This window comes from Podarcis vaucheri, assembly GCF_965113315.1.
Source record: "Podarcis vaucheri genome assembly, chromosome: 3".
Taxonomy (NCBI): Eukaryota; Metazoa; Chordata; class Lepidosauria; order Squamata; family Lacertidae; genus Podarcis; species Podarcis vaucheri.
The window spans coordinates 38,024,869-38,047,875 of record NC_138761.1 but is presented as its reverse complement, the minus strand read 5'-3'; the positions used below and the strand labels follow the sequence as shown (position 1 = coordinate 38,047,875).

The 23,007-nt window shown below is 44.1% G+C and overlaps 1 protein-coding gene across 7 annotated transcripts in view; it reads left to right on the top strand.

Annotated features, from left to right (window-relative positions):
• Positions 1-23,007, top strand: part of DAAM2 (dishevelled associated activator of morphogenesis 2) — a 224,822-nt gene that overhangs the window by 91,614 nt on the left and 110,201 nt on the right. For all 7 annotated transcript variants that reach the window (XM_082214804.1, XM_082214805.1, XM_082214799.1 and 4 more), the window contains one exon: positions 5,153-5,358. In XM_082214804.1, the coding sequence (XP_082070930.1) occupies positions 5,185-5,358 (174 nt within the window). In that variant the 5' untranslated portion in view covers positions 5,153-5,184. The remainder of the gene's footprint in view (positions 1-5,152; positions 5,359-23,007) is intronic.

Genomic DNA, 23,007 nt, shown 5'->3' with positions numbered 1-23,007 from the left:
GGCATTATGGCTTACTTCTGCGTGGGTGGCTTGGAGACGCCTGATCCCACACTAAACTGCCGTTTGACTTTTTGCACTACAATTCCTACATTTGTAAGAATGTGCCTTGGAAGCCAGTGCTAAGGCTCTGAACGCCAGTCCTGCCTTGATGCTAGTATCCAGGAAAGCTGGGCTTCCTTTAGTTTGGGCTGCTTTCCTGCCATCTGCTAAATGGATTGGCAGATCATCATGGAGGAGTAAAGGAAGCACAAAACACATTCAGTCTTAAGTTATGTAGTGAAGGGTCCTGAGGAGTTGAGACAAATGAGGACATGGTATGTTAGTTTTGCTGCTACCACTGCGAAGTTAATTTTTCAGCCCGTGTGCTTGGCCTCTGCAGGAGGACAAGGCAGCCTTGTTCAGGCAAATAAATAAGACAGTGTGTCCCGGGGCAGGTTAGGGTGAACCAATAGCGGCACCCTGCCCGACAAAACTCAGCTGTGTTGCTGTTGCTGTGAGTGACTCTGCTCACCTGCCTTTCCTCCCTCGCGCCCAGAGGAGCCAGACTCTTGAAAGAGCACTTTTAATTATTTACTCTCAAAATAATGGTTTATTCTGCAGATTAAGTGAAAAGGATAGAGCTCTTTGGTGGTGAAGGAAATAACACAAGCCTCCAAGCTGTCAAACAACAAGGCCCTTAAAAGGGAAAAATATGCAGCTTTGTGTGGACTGCACAGATCCTTCCTTTCAAACTCCTGGCAGGAGACTTCCTGTTTGGATGTACAACTCACAGTTGACATTGTATGCTGAGATCCAAGGACTTCCTTCTCTTTGCCCCTCCTCATCTCTGACATCAACCCAAACTCTTCGTGCCCAGGTTATTTCATGCATAGACTTTCCTCTAAAATGTAAATCAGAAACCATGTGTTTGAAGTGATGAAGGTCTCTGGCCAGCCTTCAAGGGCCCTCTCTTTGGCTTGCTTAATGGCCTCTTAAATTTTTGTGTGCATTCAGCAGTGCTGAAGAAACTCCTTTTGCTTGGAGGCCATCTGCTCAAATGCAGCTTGAGGAGAACCTTGCTGGTGTCCTGTGTCTCTGAGGTTGCAGTTAGAGGCCCAGGATTACCTGTTGTGGGCTGTGATGACAGCATGGTCAGTCTGCATGATGAAGTGGGAAGTGCAGTATGATGTATGTCCCCCAGAACAGCATGAACTGAGGCGTGTTGCAAGTTTTATAGAAGTGTGGAGGCCACAAGATTTTCAACCACAAGCACTGGAATGCATGGAAGGGTAGGGAAAGTATTCTCATTTACCACTGTGATTGATGGCGACTGCAACATGGTGGATAAAGGGGCTGTGTCCACATAGTAGAGTTCAAAATCAATGTGCGGAGTCATCTTAGATAATGCTTATGCAGAAGTTAACTGCATTTAATTCCACGAGGCTTCCACGAGGTGTGTATAAAATTGCATCCTCACCAAAGAGTGTGTGCCATTTGTGTGAGTAAGCCTGCACAAGATTGAATTGCCCAAGTCTAATGTAGTGGGTATCTTGGCTAATATATTAGTTACATGCTTTTAAATGAATCAATGAAACGCCTGTGACTTTCTACTTCTACTGGTTTAATATTAATACGATGCTTTAATCGCCTGCTCCGTCTTAACTTTTTCCACCTTGGGAGCACTTTTAATAAGTATGAAATGCAGTTGATCACCATATTTCACTTAAAGATCTCTTCTGAAAGATCTAGGACAATTACTTTTTTCCAGCTGCGATACTTATTCATTTTCTCTCTCTCTCTCTCTCTCTCTCTCTCTCTCTCTCTCTCACACACACACACACACACACACACACACACACACATATATATACCACCTCAAAAACAGTTCCAAGAAGGAATTGGAATTGAATCAACACCGCAATTGATTCTGAATGTGCAAAAGTGTGTTATATAATCTTTATCTTAGCTGTGCTTTTTTTTGCAGTGAATATGTAAGTTAGCTATTGTCAGTATACAATAGCTGAGTGATTTGTGCAAGATCATATTGTGCTGTGATATGAAATCTTTGTCTGAGCCGAGTGTTGGAATCTACCCATTGGCTCTAGTGAGTGGTTACAGATGTCCAGCATGACCAGGAATATTAAGGACAACTGTCAAATGCATAAGCCTCATTCCGATGTATTGAAGATGGAGAAGGGCTGTGGTTCAGTGGTAGAGAATCTGCTTTGCATGTAGAAGGTCTCAAGTTCAATCCCCTAGGTAGCAGTGGGACTGTCCCTTGCCAGAAACCTCAAAAGCCACTGCCAATTAGTGGAGACAGTCCTGAGCTATATGCACCAGTAGTCTGACTCTGTATAAGACAGCATCAGCTAGGAGGGGGTGCTGAGATTAGCCACAGTTGAGAGCTGGGATTCAGCAATGTATTTCCATTTGTTTTTAACCAGGTTCTCTTTTCAGGACTACCTTGGTTGCCCACTTCAATTTCTGTACCTGTTTTTAGACAAAAACATATGCAACAGAAAGGGAATAACATTAGTTAAAAACATCATTTCCCAATGAGCTGTTATCCTTCAGCTGTTACTTAGCGATCCAGGGAGTTGCCCCACCACGTATCGGTTAAATCTTAAGAAGTCGTACTAACTTTTCTGTAATTGGAGTTCAGGCTCAACAGGTTTATTCCACATTCTCTGTGCATTATTGTTAGGACTGGATGGGACTTTTGGACTGGCCATATTTTGGGGGCTTCTGGGGTAAGGGGCCTGGGGAAGGGGAAATGCTTGGAAAGATTGGGGAACATTTCATAGGACTAACACACTGTGGTTAGGGATTGATTTCCTCCTCCTGTCTTTTTTTTAAAAACAAAAAAAAAACAAACCTGGTCCACTAGACCCATGGCTATTTCTGCCTTTCAAAACACACTTCAGCAGCAGCAGCTGAAAGAGCCAGGTGTGCTTATCCACTGTTTGGAAAGAAGGGGGAAATAAACACCCTCACCCAAAAGGTTTTAGAATTTTGCTCCACTCCCAGAAGCCAATGATATCCCCCTATTAGGAAACCTTCCCCCAGCAGCAATAAGTGTATAGCAGTGGTAGGGAACCTTGGGCCTAGGGGTCAAACACAGCCATCCAGACTTCTCAGTTTGTCCCTTGAAACTCTCTCTAGGCTACCTTCATTCCCCTTTTCCCTTATTGTTCCTGCTCTGCACCTTCCCCAAGTGCTTTTGCCTGGTTGGAATGCGTCCAAATCATAGGAGCCAACTCCTAGGGGCTGAGGTCCCTTTGGCCCCCTAAGTAAAATATTTGAGGGAGTGTTCCCCAAAGTTGATAGGCATTGTCTTTCAAATGGTGTTCATGTGCCATATTTTGTGATTGATTACCTGCCCCCCCACCTTATTCTATTTAAGTTGGCACCCTGGTCCAAATGCTCCTTGCTTGCCTAGATGGAAAATGGAGAGTTGCCTGTCTAGAAACCTCTGGCTTTTGCATGGGTGGAATTTAAATAATTTTGATGTACAAAAATCACAACCATTGGTCCTTCCACTTTTGCCTCTGGCCCCGTCCATCACAGGCATGTGACACCCCACAACAGAAATTTGCCCATGGGTTGAAATTGGTCTCTGGCTCCTAGCGAATGAGACATTGAAATCCTTTGATATTCAGATCCAGTGTCTCTCTGCTGTTTTAGTTTGAAGCTTGCTAGGCTCTCCTGTAGGACCCAAGTTCTTGTATTTAAGACTTACCTATATGTGGTGGGCCTTTGGTGTATGTAGTGTTTCCATTTCCTCCAGCTGGGATTTAGTTTAAAACCTCTTATGATTGCAAAATGTGTCTGTCTTTAAAACCAACAAGATTGCCCAGACATTCTAAGAGCTTTGTAGTGTCCTGCCATTCTTTCAGGTAAAGTATGGGAATCCGCTTTTTTGTTCTTTGGTTCGCTTGTTTTACTAAAACAATTTATTGAAGAAGAGATTATGCTCATTAACTAGAAGATCGATTTATTGAAAGATGGCCCCTTTTAATTAATTTCTGGAATGGAAAAATTGAAGAAAACACTCATCCATATAATTCATTCTGACATATTTAATCTATCATACTCCCAGATCAATGTGAGAAACCTTCAGGTTGTGGAAAATATTTAATTTGGAGGTGTGTGCATAAGCATTTAGCACCCTATTCTTGATTTTTGCTCAGTTTTTGTATGTAAAGAAGGGAAAATTTCTCCTAGGATAAAAGTTAGTGGAAAAAAGGCTAATAGCTATGTGAAGGACTCTTGTCAATCACATTTTGACCCTTATCTCTACATTTACTATTTTGAAATTGTCTTTATATAATATATTTTTCTCTCTGTATTTTAATTTTTATTTAAGAATAGAGTTTTGAGGTATTTATACTTCCAAATATGTTTACACAAAGTAGTGGGGGGGGGGGAATGCAACATAGCTGTCAACTTACAGATTTGAAAATAAGGGACCAGCAGCCTTGAAAATAAGGGACCAGCAGCCTCACCTGTTCCAGGCACTCTAGTCTTCCTGTCCTCCTGCAGTCTGGTCAAACTCATGCTGGTAGCTTCAAGAATACTGTCCAACCAACTTTGTAACCAGAGGTTCAACTGAATAGAATCTGAATCGCATGCACCACAAGGCCTATGCTGCCTCAACTTAAGATGGCTCCCCGGCCTGGCTTTGCACTGCAAAGTTTGCAGCAGCACGTGCAACAAAATGGCGTCCAGCATTCAAAACCCCCCTTAGCTTGCATTAACTAGCCACACACAAGGCATGCAAGCTTCACCCCCCCCCAGTCGTTCTTAGACTTCTTATTGGGTGAGCAACACAGCCAAACAACACAGTTGGAGCCTTCCTCCTCCCTGGCCGGCAAGGAGGGAGGGAGAGGAGCTGCTTCCTTTGAAATTTAAGGAACATCATTTAAGCTACATTTAAGGGACATCCATCAATAAGGGACAGCAGCGGGACATGGCGCTGGAATAAGGGACTGTCCTTTCAAATAAGGGACACTTGACAGCTATGGAATGCAATAAAGAAACTCAGCCATTTGGCATTCAGTCTGCCTCGACGTCATCCCCATTTCTTTTCAAAAGCTTGCTTATTAATTATCACAGAAGAAGCTAAGAAGGTTTGGGGTTCTTGGTTATATTTCTTTTCTTGCTTTCTCTGCAGATCATGATTGTTAGATAGCACCTCACATCACGATGACCATGGCTCCCCGAAAAAGGAATCGTCATGCCTTGGGGTTCCTTTGCTGCTTTGGGGGCAGCGACTTGCCTGAGATCAACCTCAAGGACAACAACCCCCTGCAATTCTTGGAGTTCTCTGTGCCAATCCCACCAGCAGAGGAGCTCAATGCAAGGTTCTCTGAGCTTGTGGTAAGTGTCACCCGCACCAGCCGCCAGTTGTGTTTTTGCAATAATTTCTGACAAGGCATCCAAAGTGGTTTACAATTCTAAAAAAACCAATAACCAATTAAAAAACCCACCCTATAAATCAGGGCAGTCCAACAGGTCGATTGCAATCTACTGGTTGATCACGGGGCGTTCCTGGTTGATTCTGGTCAATCATGTGATCACTTGAGATCTACTGGTTGATCACAGGGCGTTCCTGGTTGATTCTGGTGAATCATGTGATCCTGAGTGATCACCCATAAGCCGACAACTTTGGGTCTTTCTCCCCGCAGAATGCTCAACAACTCTGATCAATTCTCCCCCAAAAAGTTCAACAATTTTGGTCAATCCAATGGGTAGATCACTTCCAGTTTTTTTATAGTGGGAGTAGATCGCAGTTTCTCGGGAGTTGGACATGCCTGCTATAAATGATACAAAATGTAAAGTTGGCTGTGGCCTGGGAAGAGGGGCAGTGAGGAAACAGAGCAATTGGCTCAGACCCTGCCTGCCTTACTCTCTTCTTCCTTATCATAGGGCAGCTGGTATACATTGACTCTGAGATGGGCAGGGGACACACATGCACACTGAGCCTGCTTAATTACTTCAGGCAAACTCCAGCTTTCAGCATTCCTAGGCTCAAACCTTTATGGGCATGCTGCTACTGAAGTAGATTCAAGTCAAGTTGTTGCAGACCCTTTGAACAGGCATGCGTGAGAACATTGATCTTTCTTTGTTCTGATATACCCAATGCTATATTTCTAGAAAGAGAGATGCCAGAACTCACAGTGAACACTTCCCTTGTTGAGAGCCAGTGTGGTGTAGTGGTTAAGAACAGTAGATTCGTAATCTGGGGAACCGGGTTCGTGTCTCCGCTCCTCCACATGCAGCTGTTGGGTGACCTTGGGCTAGTAACACTTCTTTGAAGTCTCTCAGTCCCACTCCCCTCACAGAGTGTTTGTTGTGGAGGAGGAAGGACAAGGAGATTGTTAACCGATAAAGCGGGATATCAAATCCAAACTCTTCTTCCTCTTGTTCTTATAATGGCAATGGTGTCCACCTGAGAGCTGCCGGAACTGAGTTCCGGTGAGTTCTGGCTGAAAAAAAGCCCTGGATACACCTGGGAGTGGTATGCACCTGAATTTTACTCAAAGTAGATCTATTGAAATTAGTGGACCTAACCAGGGGCTCGTCCACACTTCCACTTGTCCCATGCCTAGAAAGCTTGTTCCGTGCTTTCTAGGTATGAGTTTGAGTGGTTTGGCGTTTGCCGTGCTTTCCCCCAGAAAATGTCAATACAGAGAAAACCTGTTTGATGTCTGATTCAGTGATAAACAGTGGGTTTTCCTGGAGAAAAGTAGCAGGACAAGTAGAAGTGGGGATGAGCCCCCAGTCATGTGCCTTAGTTTGGGTTGGTGTACTCTGAGTAAAGCGTAGGCACATACTACCCTGACCCACATATCTCAGGCTAATCCACCAGCACTTACTGTATTTTCCCGTGTATAGCACGCCCCAGTGTATAAGACACACTCTATTTTGGGAGGCTCCAACTTAAGAATGGGGGGAGATTGCCCAGAGTTGTTGAAAATGGGGGGGTGGACCAGCACACCACAAAAGCTGTTTCCTTGCCGGCAGAAGCCACCAATCACCCACCCAATTGCTGCAGCGACAGCAATTCACACCAGCCCTTCTTTCAGCCACCAATAGCACGCACAAGGCTAGTGGAAGCAATCAATCCCACATCACCAATATGCAATGACCATGTGTAAGACGACCCCCCCCCCATTTTTTAACATAATTTGTAAAGGAAAAACCCTTGTCTTATACACACAAAAATATGGTATCCACCATATTTTGTGCTTCTCTAAACCTTATTACACAGTTCCTAATATTTTAAGTGACCAAGATACAAATTTAAATATTAATTTGAAAGGGAATACATACCCATGTAAATACACATTCAAATTCATATGTTGAGAGGTTGTTTTTTTTTTAAATGTGAAAATGGAACAGAACTGTGGGTAAAAACATCAGATGTTACCCGATGGGAAGTAGACAGATTGATCCAACCCTAGTTTAATATCAGATGTGGTATGAATGTGACAATTGGCCATTCTGTCAAGCTGTGTACATACCATGCATTTTAAACATATTGGTTTCTGCCTGGGAGCCGTCGTTTACACCTCCCAGTGCCCTTTAGAAACTTCATTTCCCATGACTCTTGTATGTGGGGGTACACTTTAAATGCATGGTGTGTACACAGACTCAGATCCACACACCCCACTGTATAGGGTTAGGGTGCTCCAGGAAGGGTGTTTAATGTGGGATTGACAACTCCTTATGGCATGCAAGTCTTTTGCAGTATCCACAGGACTTCGCTGGCATTGAAATGCCAGCCAGTATTCCCACCCACCCCACTCTTTTATCCGGATTTACTGCTAAGTAATAAACAAAACCTTGTTGCCAGCAACCAGTTACTGATATCTCAGCGTCTCATTTGGAAATGAAGCCTGTGCCTAGAAGGGCCCTCACTTTCGGACCCACACGTTTGTGGAAAAATACAATACTTTGGCCTCAGTTCTCAAGGGATGCTGCGCTTCTGTTTTTTCCCCCTACGCTGATATTATCTTTCTATTGGGGAAGAAAAAAAGCCATGTGTGAAGCACTCCCTGGATTGTATTGAAATCTGGACTGTGTCCAAGCTGGGGGACAGGGAGCTATGAGTGTTTATGGCAGTGTTAGTTTGGAATGGAAACTAGGCTTGTAGGTTGCAGGATTTGCCTCCTGGGCCTCGCTTTGCCTGTAGCTGTGGCCTCTGCTCTGTATGCATTAAAGAAAGGCAGGCTGCATTTGTATTGATTGGCCGGGCTGAGGTTTTAATTGAATTAGAAAGGTTCGGTGTGTAAGGGGGCCAGTGTAAATCAACGACCTGGAAATGTTTGAAAAAGCTGTGTGTTGTATACTATTGTGCGAGTGCACATTACTAAATCATTATATATAGAGGAGCCTTTTCAGATGCAGACGAAGAATCTCTAGCAAGCCAAATATTTCTCTGGGCCCCTTGAAGTATGCCCAAAGGCTATAGTTTGGCCTTTGATATTTGCCATCTGCTTTGTAAAAAGTACAATAAAATGCTGCTGCATTTGACTGCATTTATATTTATAAAAGCCATGAGCGTATCATTGCGTTAAGCATTAAAATGTGAGTCAGTGGCCCTACCTTTCTTAAAAATATATATACGACGGCAGCAAAATCCAACCTTAACTGTACAAGGACAGGCAGATGTTCTTCTGATCAGCCCAGTAAATATTCATTACCCTTGGATGTTTTACCTGTGTTCCTGGAAAAAATCTGCTGTGGGCCAATTGAATATATTTCTTTCTCTCTCTGTTGATTTTATCATTTTAATTCACTCCAAATTTCTGGCACGGGCTTCGAAAGCTCCACTGCATGCGAAGGAAGAGGGGAACATTGAGAGAGTTGTTCTTTTTCTGGGACCCGGAAAAAACCTTGTTGTTTAGTCATTTAGTCGTGTCCGACTCTTTGTGACCCCATGGACCAGAGCACGCCAGGCACCCCTGTCTTCCACTGCCTCCCGCAGCTTGGTCAGACTCATGTTTGTCGCTTTGAGAACACTGTCCAACCATCTCGTCCTCTGTCGTCCCCTTCTCCTTGTGCCCTCCATCTTTCCCAACATCTGGGTCTTTTCCAGGGAGTCTTCTCTTCTCATGAGGGGGCCAAAGTATTGGAGCCTCAGCTTCACGATCTGTCCTTCCAGTGAGCACCCAGGGCTGATTTCCTTAAGAATGGATGTGTTTGATCTTCTTGCAGTCCATGGGACTCTCAAGAGTCCCCTCCAGCATCATAATTCAAAAGCATCGATTCTTCGGCGATCAGCCTTCTTTATGGTCCAGCTCTCACTTCCATACATTACCTAGCCTTTCTTTATTATATTCTCATACAGCAACAACAATGCCCTCCCTCTATTTAATTAAAGCACGAGGCTGACCTCCCACAGGAGAACTTACTATCTTCAGATGGGCATCTTTTCATCACAAGACGTACACTCTGACCTTCTGTACAACTGCTCATTTCTTTAGCCTTGTCATGCTCCCTTCCCAAAACACAATGGCACTGGCTCTTACTTGGGAGTAAGGAAGATATTTTTATTCTGGCTATAAACGGTACAGAGATAGCAGCAAACATGACTGAAAGTCATGATTCCAATGTATACGAGCAAGGCAAAAGATGCAGAACTGAACAGGAGCAACAAAGATGTCCCAACACTTGTCAGCACCCTCCCCCTAAGCTTTTAAAGATGATGCAGGGTGAGCTCAATCGCTCGCAAAACTGATAGGCCTTATGAGACAGCCATATTTGCAAATGTGTGTTCTATCTGAGCTGGTGCATCTGTTCCCACCTGCAAAGTTGGCACCTGGTTCTTGGTGACAACACTGTGTCTTGTCCCTTTGACTCCACCTCCATCACCACTATCTTTTCCTGCTCAGCCCCTCCCACTGGCTGGTTGAAGTCCTCCCTCCCCAGTGAGGCCCTTCACTCTGCTGGAGGGGCACTGGGGTGGGCCAGGAGATCTGCTTCCCCCCTCTCCAGTATCTTGAGTTACAAGGGGAGAGCCACCATCCCTAGGTACCAGCCTTTAAGCCCATCTTCTTCTTCCTCCTCCTCTTCTGTCTGGGTTGCCTAGCCGTGCCAGATCCTGATGGAGCCAAGGGGCCTGTGACAAACCTTCTGTTAGATTAGAGAATGATATCCTGTATTTTCATCACGCGTCTGCTTCTTATTGACAGTTCAGAGGCAGAAAATCATGTGTGTGCTGGCATGTCGGAAATTAAGTAACCAGAGGTGTGCTTAGCTGATTATTGACTTCTGTCTTGGTCTCTCTTGTTCTTTGTCATCTTGTTCTTTGGTTTACTTATTTCTCCTGCTATGCTAGGTTTCAACTCTCTTCCTGTGGACATTTTGCTTGAAGTGCCATAATGACAGATGAACTATAGCATTTTCCTCACATGCCTGCCAGACATAGTGGGCTCCTAACTCCCATCAACTCCAGCCGGTATGGCCAGGGGTCAGGGAGCATGGCAACTAGTTAAGCAACACCTGAAATGCATTGGATTGGGGAAGCCTTGGCTAAAATATCTCCTGCTCCCCAGCACTGTCAAACATCTTTGCCTCGCTTCTGACATCTCCATTTATGCCTAGCAAGATACTTTTGGTCTATTGTGCATATTGAGTTCTGGGGTTTATGTTCTGAGCACCTTGCCTGAATCTGACCTTCTAACTTTTGCCACGAGCTGCGTGTGTGTCCTGTTCTCCACAAGTTTAAGTCTTTGTCAAAGGATATCAATAAAAAATGTAATCATTGAGAACTTTGAGAATCTCTGAATGCTCTGTAATTTAATGCTCTATCTCAGAAACCAGGCATAGCCTCTATTTCTGGACAAACTCTCAGATGGAAATGACTTTTTTGAGTTATTGTTTATCTCTTTTCTCTGCTCCTCCCACCCACCTCTGCCCTAACTCTGTGGAGCAAAGCATGAAGGCCTCCCTGTACTTCAGAGGATGCTGGTATGGCAGGTCTGCACCCCATCAGTGGTGAAGTTGGCCCAACGCCACCACTTCAGTCTGCCTTGGCTGGCTCCCTGTTTTTCTCTTCCCATCTGGCACCCTGCACACAGCTCATAATGAAGTGCTGCTGTAGTTGGTGGTCTATGCAACATGTGCCAAGCTGGTTGTGTGCCTGCTGGCAAAGGGGCTATTGTAAGAGCATATGTTTTTCTTTGTGCAGATTTATTGACTGAACAGGAAACAGAGGAGAATCTGGAAGAACTTTTTTATTTTATTTTTATATTAGCCACAAAACAGGGAGAATTGCTCTCCAAATCCCCAGCCCCTTTCCTCAAACGTTAAAGGTGCCTTAAGATGCCATACCTGGATTGGGTCTTGGTGTTTTCTCTCCTGATATATGTTTGTGGCAACCCTGTGCCTTTTGACATTCACAGTTTTATAAACTGAGTTGATTATTACCGGGGACGGAAGTGTAAAAGTTGCCTACAAATTGCGCAGATTTGAGCTGTTAAAGGGCTCACAGCATCAGCCAGTAGCCGACCTGGAAATGCAAGAGGAGGCCGCCATGGAGCAGGGTACTTGGAGTGGGGGTGTCAGGAGAGTAGCAGTTTTATGCGTTTAAATTAATAGGGATTAAGAATTTTGTACACTGGGGTTATAGCTCTCTTCTGTTCACAACTTCTGGTCTTTCTTTTCATTGTTTGCACATCTCTGACCTTGCCACAACCCTGCTGTAGCCCAATCAAGGTGAGTGGCAGCAATGCCAGGGGTGGGAGAGTGCCTCTGTGACTCCACCCCACTGCTGTTGCCACAGCTTAGTTTATGGAAAGAGTATGCATTATGGATATTCAGTTGCTATTGCATGTCCAGTGGTGGACCTAGGCCGTGAAGCTTGAACCAGAAACAAAGTCTGCGTAACCACTGTTATATTCTTCAATGGGGTTGTTAACAACAACATTTACAACATCTGTGCTACTGACTCTCAAACTGTGGGATTGTTGAAATATTTACAACAACAAAATGAATCAAATTGGGACTACTAGACCCTTTTTTAAAAAAAGAATATGGACTAATATCACTTCTGGAGCCCCTCTGGGATTAGGGGCCTTGAAGCTTAAGCTTCATTAGTTTCATAGTAAGGTAAAAAGTAAAGGCAAAGGACCCTTGAATGGTTAAATCCAGTCTAAGGTGATTATGGGGTGTGGCTCACATCTCACTATTCAGGCTGAGGGAGCCGGCATTTGCTCATAGACAGCTTTCCAGGTCATGTGGCCAGCATGACTAAATCACTACTGGCGTATGGAGGACTGCGATGAGTGCCAGAGCTCATGGAAATGCCGTTTACCTTCCCACCGCAGCTATTTACCTACTCACCTATTTATCTACTCACATTGAACTGCTTGGTTGGCAGAAGCTGGAACAGAGCAAGGGGAGCTTGCGGATTCGAACTGCTGGCCTTCCGATCGGCAAGCCCAAGAGACTCAGTGGTTTAAACCACAGTGCCACCCTGTATGTGGCACTTAAGTTGTAAATTCTGGAAGGTTGCAGTTGATAACTACAGAATTTGTGGGATTGTGACTGCTCTGTGACCCTGCCCAAGCCAGGTTTGTGAAAGCAGCATAAAAATGAAGCCAGTCTGCATTCTGACTTGTCTGCTCACCCAATTCCTTGCTGAGTTGCTCCCATAATCTTTGTGCTATTCAAGGGGGCACCCCCCCCCCGTGATGTGAGTGGCATGTAAATGCCTAAACAGTAAAACGAAAATGACGTTAAAGACACTAAACCTTAGAACACCAGTATTGCTTTACTCTCTTCAGATTTCCTCTGCCGCTTCCATTCTCTATGCTAATGCATTTCCTTGATTTACATAAGAAAGACAACAAACTTGAATCTTTTGTGGGGATGTCCCTGGGAAGTATTTTCTGTTAACCATGTATTAAATTAAATGGCACTTAACCATTACAGAACTATTATACCTCCCCTCCCCATGTCCAGTTCTCAGTCAAAACTTCATCCCTGCTTGCTATCCCTATCAGTAGACATGATTAGGATTGCAGGTTAAAGCAGCAAATGAAGTTAAAAGGGTTTAAAGAAGAGATGCCTGCATATTTACCCCGAGTCAAGTCTTGAAAAATAACTTGGATCTCCTCAAGCCTTCATCCAAAGAAAGGCAAGCTTCATTGACCTTCCAGTTTCTGCCTATTGAATGTAACATGGAATGCCTCTCCCTTTGCAGAGTTTGTGGTACCTTGCTCTCACTGTATCTGGGATCGCAGTGTTAAGTCCAGTCAAAGGTGACTGAGGTTGCGGCGCTCATTTCGCTTTCAGGCCGAGGGAGCCGGCGTTTGTCCACAGACTGCTTTCTGGGTCCTGTGGCCAGCATGACTGAACCGCTTCTGGTGCAGCGGAACGCCATGACGGAAACCAGAGCGCACAGAAAGGCCATTTACCTTTCCATATAAATTTTTTGGGGGAAATTATGAAGTGAGTCCCCAGTCATATGTGTGAGCCAAAAATGGGTCCTTGATTTGAAAAGACTGAAGGCTTAAACCTTTCATATCTCTGGACCTTCTTCTACTTAGGCTGTTGGCCAGAAACCTCTAGCAGATAAGTTTTGTACAGTAATAGGCTTGGGGAGGGAGGACAGGCAGGGAAAGATGCTGTCCAGGACGTTGTTGTGCATAGATAGTCCTATGAAGACGGAGATCAGCCAAACTGATCTGGAATTCAGTACTGCAGAAGAAAAACAGAGCAGCTCCCTTGTCTTTCAGTTTAGATTGTAGATGGGTGTTCTAAAGACTTTTCTATCTCCTCCTGTCTTCCTTGTATCCCATCTAGTGGCTTCCACATGTGGGGGATTTATTTCACGCTTCTGTAGCTCTTTTGCTAGAATATATGCAGTAGTAATGAGGTGTGTTTAATGACACGCAGAAAGCTTTTCCCTTCCCCACTGAGTAAACAACACAGCCTTCCCCTTAAATGCAATGTTGGGAACAGAGGATCATAGGAAGCTGCTTTGTACCAAGTCCAACCATTGGTCCATCTAGCTTAGTATTGTCCACACTGACTGGCAGCAGCTCTTTGGGGTTTCAGGTGGGGGGTATTTACAGCCCTACCTGGGGATTGAACCTGGGACCTTCTGCATGCAAGGCAGCTCTGTCACCGAGCTGTGTCTCTTCCCCAATGGTATAATAGAATCGAACCTTTGCACCGTTGTTGTTTTATTTTTTTAAGGAAAGAAACACCATAAAGGCTCAGTGTGACTTTTTCCTTTCCTATTTTGAATCACATTGCTTCTGTATAGAATAAGATTAGCTGAAGCGTCTGAGAACGCAGCAGGAGCTGAATGCTGTGAAATGGCTATTAATAGTGTTTAGTGTGCTAAATTGTACTCCAGGCAGGTCAGCTTAACTTAGGCTGAAGAAGGGGGTGGTATGTGAATGCACACTCAGTTCTTTCTTTCCGTTTGCCTCTTGTTGTGTATATATATATATGCGGTTCCACCTCCCTGTCCCCAAACTCGCATTAGGAAATACTTCAGCAAAATGTTTGGCCGTAGGAGTGTCTGTCAGTGCATAAAACAAGTGGAATGAAATTGTGTTCTTAGAGAGAGGCATTGTCAAGATAATGCGTACAAAATGATGTACTTTTATAATACCTTTAAACTATTATAAGAATATAAGAAGAGCCCTGTTGGATCAGGAATGCCTGCTATATATAGAAACAAGAGACCGGTTTATAAAACCCCTGCTTGAACAGGGTGGAAAGGGTGAAATGGCTGCTGAGTGATACTGTTGACTTTAACTTATAAAGCAGCACTATATGCGTTGGCAGCTAAGAAGATCAGGAGAAAAGAACTAGATAAAGTAGCGGTCAATTGCAAAGGTGATTCAGACATTGAAGCTGGCACATTTTACATGAGAACCCCCTGCTATTCTATCGTATGCAACAAATAATTTCTAGGAGACGTGATTGTGGTTTACTGTATCTGCAGTGCCTGATGTTTTTATGTTACAGATAGGTAGCCGTGTTGGTCTGCCATAGTCAAAATAAAAAAAATCCTTCCAGTAGCACCTTAAAGACCAACTAAGTTAGTTCTTGGTATGAGCTTTCGTGTGCATGCACACTTCCTTCAGATACACTGAAACAGAAGTTGCCAGATCCTTCTATATAGTGAGAAGGTGGGGAGGGGTATTACTCAGAAGGGTGGTGGGAATGGGAGATTGGCAGATAGCTGAGATGAGCCTGTTTACGACTCTTAACGACTGTAATAGGTCTTACAGGAAAAGGCAAGGGGTGAGAAGGTGAGAAATGGCTTAGTCATGTATAATGAGATAAGAATCCAATGTCTCTGTTCAGACCAGGTCTCTCCATGGTTTTAAGTTTGGTAATGAGTTGCAATTCAGCAGCTTCTCTTTCCAGTCTATTTCTGAAATTCCTTTGTAGTAAAACAGCTACTTTGAGATCTTGTATAGAATGTCCTGGGAGATTGAAGTGTTCTCCTACTGGTTTCTCTGTTTTGTGATTCTTGATGTCAGATTTATGTCCGTTTATTCTTTGGCGTAAGGTTTGGCCTGTTTGTCCAATATAGAGAGCTGAAGGACACTGTTGGCATTTGATGGCATACACAATGTTAGACGATGAGCAGTTAAATAGTCCCGAGATGGTATGTGTGATGTTGTTGGGGCCAGTAATGGTGTTGTCCGGGTGTATGTGGCAGCAAAGTTGGCATCTGGGTTTATTGCAGGCTCTGGTGCCAGTGTCCGTGTTAAGTCTGGTTGTAGTATTATTGTGGGTTAGGAGTTGTTTAAGATTGGGTGGCTGTCTGTAGGCAATGAAAGGTCTTCCTCCCAGAGCTTGAGAAAGAGAACTGTCATTGTCCAGGAGAGGTTGTAGATCTCTGATGATGTGTTGTACTGTTTTAACTTGGGAGCTGTATGTGATGACTAGAGGTGTTCTGTTATTTTCTTTTTTGGGTCTGTCTTGCAGCAAGTTCTCTCTAGGTATCAGTCTGGCTCTGTTGATCTGTTGTCTAACTTCATCTGCTGGGTATTTTAGTTCTGAAAAGGTTTGCTGTAGATCTCTTAGGTGAGAGTCTCTGTCTGTAGAATTGGAACAGATGTGGCTGTAACGTAGTGCCTGGCTATATACAATGGACTGTTTGGTATGTTTGGGATGGTAGCTAGAGGCATGTAGATATGTTTGTTGGTCAGATGTTTTATGGTTATTATTGCTTTTCTTTTTGTTCCCTTTGTGAATGATGCCATGACCTTTGGCTAGTGCAATAAAGTTGTTGTTGTTGTTGATGATGATGATGATGGATCAGGCCAATGGCCCATCTAAGCCCAGCATCATCTAACCACAGTGGCCAACCAGATGCCTGTGGGAAACCCGCAAGCAGGATCTGATCCCAAGAGCCCTCTCCCCTCCTGTGATTTCCATCAGCTGGGATTCAGAGGCATAATGCCTTAGGCAGTGGAGGTAGAAAATAGCCATCATGCCTATTAGCCATCAATAGCCTTCTTCCCCATGAATTTGTTCACTCATCTTTTAAAGCCATCTAAGCTGGCCATCGCTGCCTTCTGTGGGAGGGAGTTCTATAGTTTTTATCTATGTGCTATCCTGAATGTTCTAGCATGCAGCTTCATTGGAACTCCTGTCATGTCACCACCGTTTCTCTAAACTGTTGTTGTTGTTGTTTAGTCACTTAGTCGTGTCCGACTCTTCGTGACCCCATGGACCAAACCCCGCCAGGTACTCCCGTCTTCCACTGCCTCCCGCAGTTTGGTCAAATTCATGCTGGTAGCTTCAAGAACACTGTCCAACCATCTTGTCCTCTGTCGTCCCCTTCTCCTTGTTTTCTCAAAATAAGAAGTCCCAAATACTGCAACCTTTCTTCATAGGGGAGTCGATTGACCCACTTGATTCCCTTTTGGTTACCCTTGTCTGAACATCGATTGTGAAGAGATGTCCTTTCCTCACAAGTGGAAGCAACAGAAAGAGATCTGACAGCTGTGAGAAAACACAAAGGGGGAGCACAGTAGCAGGCTGTGCATGAAAGTACTGCACTTTTCCACTATTTTGGGGGACTAAACATTAAGAAAATGGGGGGAAATTGCCCAGAGTTGTTGAGCTTTTTCACTCACCCGCCTGGCCAACGCTAATACTTGCGCACTTCGCAACAGCCTCCTAATGTCTGTCCCATTGCCGGCAAACGCAGCCTATTGCCCGCCCAATTGTCGCACCAACAACCAATCAGTACCACCCCTTGCTGCAGACACCAATAACACGCTGCAGACCAACTCCGGCTCGCGGCATCAACCAATCCCACTCCCCCCCCCCAGGCACTACCCATGTATAAGACGACCTCCAATTTTAAACATCATTTTCCTGTAAAAACAAAAACAAAAACAAAAAAACTAGTCTTAAACACAGAAAAGTATGGTAGCTTTAAGTCCCAAAGCCTTAATATGGTAAGAATCTGAGAAATAAGAATGGATCTATGAAGCAGTTTTCCAGAGAGAGAGAGACACAGAGAGACAGACTGATGTTTAGCACTTATTGCAAATGAAATATACACTTTTGTCTACACTAGGGCTGGGGAAACCCAGGTCTGGGGGCCAATGTGGCCCTTTAGGTCTCTAGCCATCCCTGCTTTGTACACACTTTGAATGCCTTTCTTTGCCTGACTGGAATGAGCTCTTCAGCTAGGATGGTTACTCTTGCTTACCTGGATAATGAAATAAGCATTTGAATGTGCAGAAACTTCTGGCTTTGTATATGGCTGGAATGTGATCTACTGTGCAAGTTAGAAATTGCAGCTGTTCCTCCACCCACTTTTGCTTCGCGCTCTGCCCATCGCCTTCATGTGGCTGCCAGAAGGACCCAGCCCTTGGGTTGAAAAAGGTTCCCCTCCCTGGTCTACACAGATAGCACCAATGTTCTTTTGCATGTACATTCCCCACTCATTTCAGTGCACATGTTTTTGGGTTTTGAAGCACAGGATCTAATTGCACAATGAAGGGTGGGAAGGTGAATTTATCAGTAGCAGGATAGAAGTGATCATGTTATTATGAATGGCACTACAAGGGGGTTTCCATGACCAGCTGTATTTAATTTATCAGTGAAAATTAATTTACTGGGGCCTGTGATCTCCTTTTCTAATGTGGTGTTTATTGATTAGAGTACCATGGATACGATTCCCTTAATACTGTTGTACGGAGGCTGTTCAACAATTACATAACAGTTAACTAACAATAAGCCTCTCAGACTAAAATTGCCAAGGGATTTTTGCGTAGTCGGGGAAGAGCAATCTAATTTGGAGTTTAGCCAGTGGATTTTCCGGAGTCATAAAGTGCCAATGGGATTTAGCGGCTAATGGCTAGGTGTTGTGACTGCTTCAGAATGGCCCTGTGGACCAAGTGCAACTGCTGAATGAGACTGCTGGTCCACAGGGAATTCTTGACCCATTTATTTCAGCAGGCTAGTGAGTGGAGGGACCTCAAATCATCATTGCAGATTACTGTAATGATTCATTGTTCATTATTGTAATATAAAACAGTTTGCTATTTCACATGTGATAAAAGCTTCACTGCTGGAAGACCTCACACAGAAATCTTGTCATGCCACACGTGCAATATTTTCCTATGACAGTGGTTCGAACATTCAGCTGCGAATTGCCAAGTAATGAGTTCTCAGCAGATGAGATTTTGAATATTCATGTGCGAATCAGCTTTTATTGATCAGCTCTGTATTTCAAGTGCTTAATAAATACTGCATACAGCATACCATGGCTTCCCCCCAAAAATCACGGGAACTGTAGTTTTAAGGGTGCTGAGAATTGTAGCTCTGTGAAGGATAAACTACGTCTCCCATGATTCTTTGGGGGAAGCTGGGTGCTTTAAATGTATGGTGTGTATGCAGAAAAAGTCGCAAAGGATATTTCACATTTATTGAATTGATTGTAAATATTCATTGTATACAAAAAAGGTGGATCCAACCTGAGCCCTTCCCCCTTGATGGCTCATATTTTTACACCATTAAAACATTTCTTGACTTATGCTGCAAAACCTGATGATCCATATGCCAGAATATTTAGAACAATAAATGCATGAATGAAGCCGCAAATGCTGTATTTTATCCTTGGATGTTAAATGAAATTTTCAGTGTGTTGTGGCATCATCTTTATTGCAGCAGTGTATAGATGCTTCCTTGTGGAGTGGCTCCTTTAATCTAATGAAAAATAAACATAAACAGATTTATATGGGCCAGAATCCAAATCTGAAAAGAAAACAAACACTGGCCTGGTTATCATAGGCCCTCTAAAAGTACCACCATTTAACCTATTGTCAGTTCCTTCAGCCAACATATTATTTTTGCATTAGGTATTGCAACAGAAGCATCCAAATTGTTTATCAGTTCTTGCCATAACCCAGAATCCAGTGATATTCTCCCTCTAAACAGGAAGAATTAGGCATTTAATTAACTGAAAAATATTCTTTCCTGTGAAAAAAGTGTTTTGTGAATAGTTGATGGGAGGGGGCGGAGATAATGGTGTTTTTGTTAGTTATCTCCATTTAATCAATTAATCACCCACGTTTGCTGCTGAACAATGAGCCTACTTCCTCTAATTGTTGAGCAAATTGTAATGTGAAAAGTACACAAATCTGTCATGGAGCCAGCAATTCACTACCGAAAGCAGAGCACAGTCATTGAAGAGCGTGAATTATTGTACCACCCAGTTGCATAGCTGCTCTGTGGTTATCTCCCAGGCAACACTTTGTAAACGATTCCAGTGATGGGTGGATTTTTTTTTTTTGTGTGTGTGTGTGATGGCTAAAAGTGTACTTGAATGTCTGATTCTTGCTTGTCTGGGGTGCTACACTGGAAGCACTTTTCTACAAGTGATTCCCGCAGAGCCCAGGACTATATCTGAATGACTTGATCATATAAATGGTGTTGATTGCATGGATATTTTCCATGGAAGGGAGGGTGTAAAACCCCATAGGCTCAATCTAGCCAGTTTACTTGCATCATTTCCATGAATCTCTGTTCACTGCGGCTGCACCAATATCTGTAGGACATTTTGCTTTGTGTTAAATGGCTCCACTTGAAGTCTTAAAACATCGTAAACGGCGTTTTGTTTATAGGACTACCTGCTCTGACTTCTTTGCCCTGTCAGCTAGGAACTGAAGATAAATCACAGAGTTGCCCCAGCAGTCTATCCTTCTGTTGCCTGGTGATCTCTCACTTTGACAAGTTCACTGATAATTTTGAGCCAGTGCTGAGTCAGTAGGTACAACTTCGATTTGCACCTCTTTGCCTTACAGGTGAAAAGGGTGGGCTTGTATGTTTCAATGCTTTTCCATTTTGGAAAGTTCTCTGAATGTTGGAAGCAAACACGTGTGTATGCGTGAGGTCTAAGCTGTATATACTAATTTACTACATGCATCTAGCATATGCTCCAACATTTCCTGAGAGGAATTTGGGACATCTCCTGCCCACTCTCCACCTTGGCTGGTGCTCTCTCTCTCTTTCCCCACTGCCACCTGTGGCCACAGGTGGAGGTCATGACATGGCAAAAGTGGCAGAAGCCGGGGTATGCCAGAAGTGCATTGTTGGTGCACATTTGAAAAAGTCAACAATCTCTGCCTGTACTGCACTACCACCTGTGTCCTGGGCCATCCCACCACTGTCGCCTGCAGATATTGCCTGCTGTGCAGCAGAGGCCATGACACAGCCGAGGAGGCTGCAGCAGAGTTTGGATTTTGGATTTGATATCCCGCTTTATCACTACCCTAAGAGTCTCAAAGCGGCTAACATTCTCCTTTCCCTTCCTCCCCCACAACAAACACACTGTGAGGTGAGTGAGGCTGAGAGACTTCAAAGAAGTGTGACTGGCCCAAGGTCACCCAGCAGCTGCATGTGGAGGAGCAGGGAAGCGAACCCGGTTCACCAGATTACGAGTCCATTGCTCTTAACCACTACAGAAGAGTATCATTGGCATGCTTCCAGAAAAGCCTGTTCTGTGCCACTGCCTGCGTCCTTGAGGAAAGAGAACAGAGGGCCAGAGAGGATGACAAAGGAGGAGTGGCAGTGCTAGTTCAAAGTAGGCCAGTTGAGGGAGCTGAACTGGGGCCACTTTGGTTTTTCAGGCAGAGGGTGCTCACCGTTTTTGAATACCCTTGCTTTGAGCCATTTGTGGGGACTGGGAGCCAAATAATTTGAGCGAGTTTATGCAGTGGTGATTAATGAGCAGCAACTAATTAAATGGTAAACTGAATTTCCTCATCTCACTGGCTTTGGCAAGCTCCTGCAGTGTTTTGCATGCAAAAAGGAGCTGAAAGGAGTGGAACAGCAAGGTAGCTTTCTGTATACTTCTAAACACATTCAATCAGAAATAAATCCTGTTGAATTTCAGTGAGTCTTAGCATTCCAGTCTATGATGCTTAGGAGGGTGGCACCCTTTAAACATTGCAGAAACACCATGAGAGGGTCAAGGGTATTTATATCCTATTTTTATTAAGGGTTTTAAGGCAATTTCTCTCCCTCTTTCTCTCTCAAGTGACTTCTGTGAAAGTATAGCGCTACATGAGAGAAACAAATTCTGAGCAAAAAAACCTGAGGATCTGGTATCAGGATTCCATGCTGACATTGGACCAAAGTGTAGGTTGACACTCTCTCAGCTCCCTTTGAATGATTCTCATTACTAGGCCACTCGCTCTTCCTCCGGCGCTTTTACATAACACTGTTAGAGAATTAAAGGTTAGCCAAGGCTGCGTCCTGCGGCCAGTGTTTTGCTCAACAAAGTCATTTGGTAAATAGGATGCCTGCGAGGAGATGGAGTTGCAGAGGAAGCCAGAGGGTGACACCAACGCCCTGCCCTGGAAATGCAGCCTGCTTTTGGCACAGGGCTCTTGCTCGGGTGCAGCGATTGTCTCCCCGCACCCTCCCTGAGCCTTTCCTGGACCACGTTCAGTGCCATGAGCCAGCAGACTTTTGTTTGAGCAGGAAACGATCAGAGAGGTGTGTGCCTGTGTGCTTTGGCTTGGGCTGAAGTGCAAATTGCCGGAGTCTTTTCTGAACTCATTAGTGCTAAGAGAGCTGAAGTAGAGGGAGGGGAGCGGGGACCATTGAAAAGGAAAGGGTATGGGCGGGGAAGCCGGAAAAGTAGCAGCTATTTCCTAATAACCTTTCCCACACCTAAGCTTCCCTGACAGTGAAGGGGCGACAAATGGGAAATGAAGTGAGGGGATTTCTGCTGAACTAGCAGTTGCTGAGGTGATGTTCTGTTAGATATATTATTGCCCAGAAGTTTATATAGGGTCATTCTAGGTATTCTGCGTTCCTCAGATGCAGTGTCAGATTCAGCAGTGCTGAGATGCTGAGTAGTACGCAGAAGGCAAGAAATGTTCTGTTGCTGTACATGTTGGGAAAATGATGTTGTGGCCCTGAGGCCTTGAATAGAGTGTGGCCTTGCAATAATTGGCAGTGATTCATGGTCATTAAAGTCAGAGTCTGCACATGTTTATTCTTGAACTGCTCTTAGTGAAATCGGACAAACCTTGAAGTTTCGTGTGTCTGCAAGGGATGGAGGCTGAAAAGATTTGGCTGTGGGAGTTACGCAGACATTTTTCTAGAGGGTCTGGATTTTGTTGAGCTCAGGGCTGGTTTGTATACTTTGGAGATTGTGGCAGGGCTAGTCGATCCCCACAAGTTGCTCCCCATGCATTCTTGTAAGGAGAGGATTAGAAGGTGCCATGTGTTTCTCCAATGTTCTCTCACTCCAGAGGAAGTGATTCCTGCAAATTTTATTATTTCTGTTTTTGGTTTTTTAGTTTGCAATTCAGCCAAAAAGCTCTCCCTCGTCAGCAATGCAGATAAGGCTTTTGATGGCTGCTAGTCATAATGGCTACATTATCACCACTACTTTCTTTTGTATGCTGCTTTTCCACAAAAAGAATTATGTGGCTTAACACAGTGGGGACAACAATAGCTCACAAAAGCAACAATATTGAGAACAATTTCACAACAACGGCAATAATAAAACAT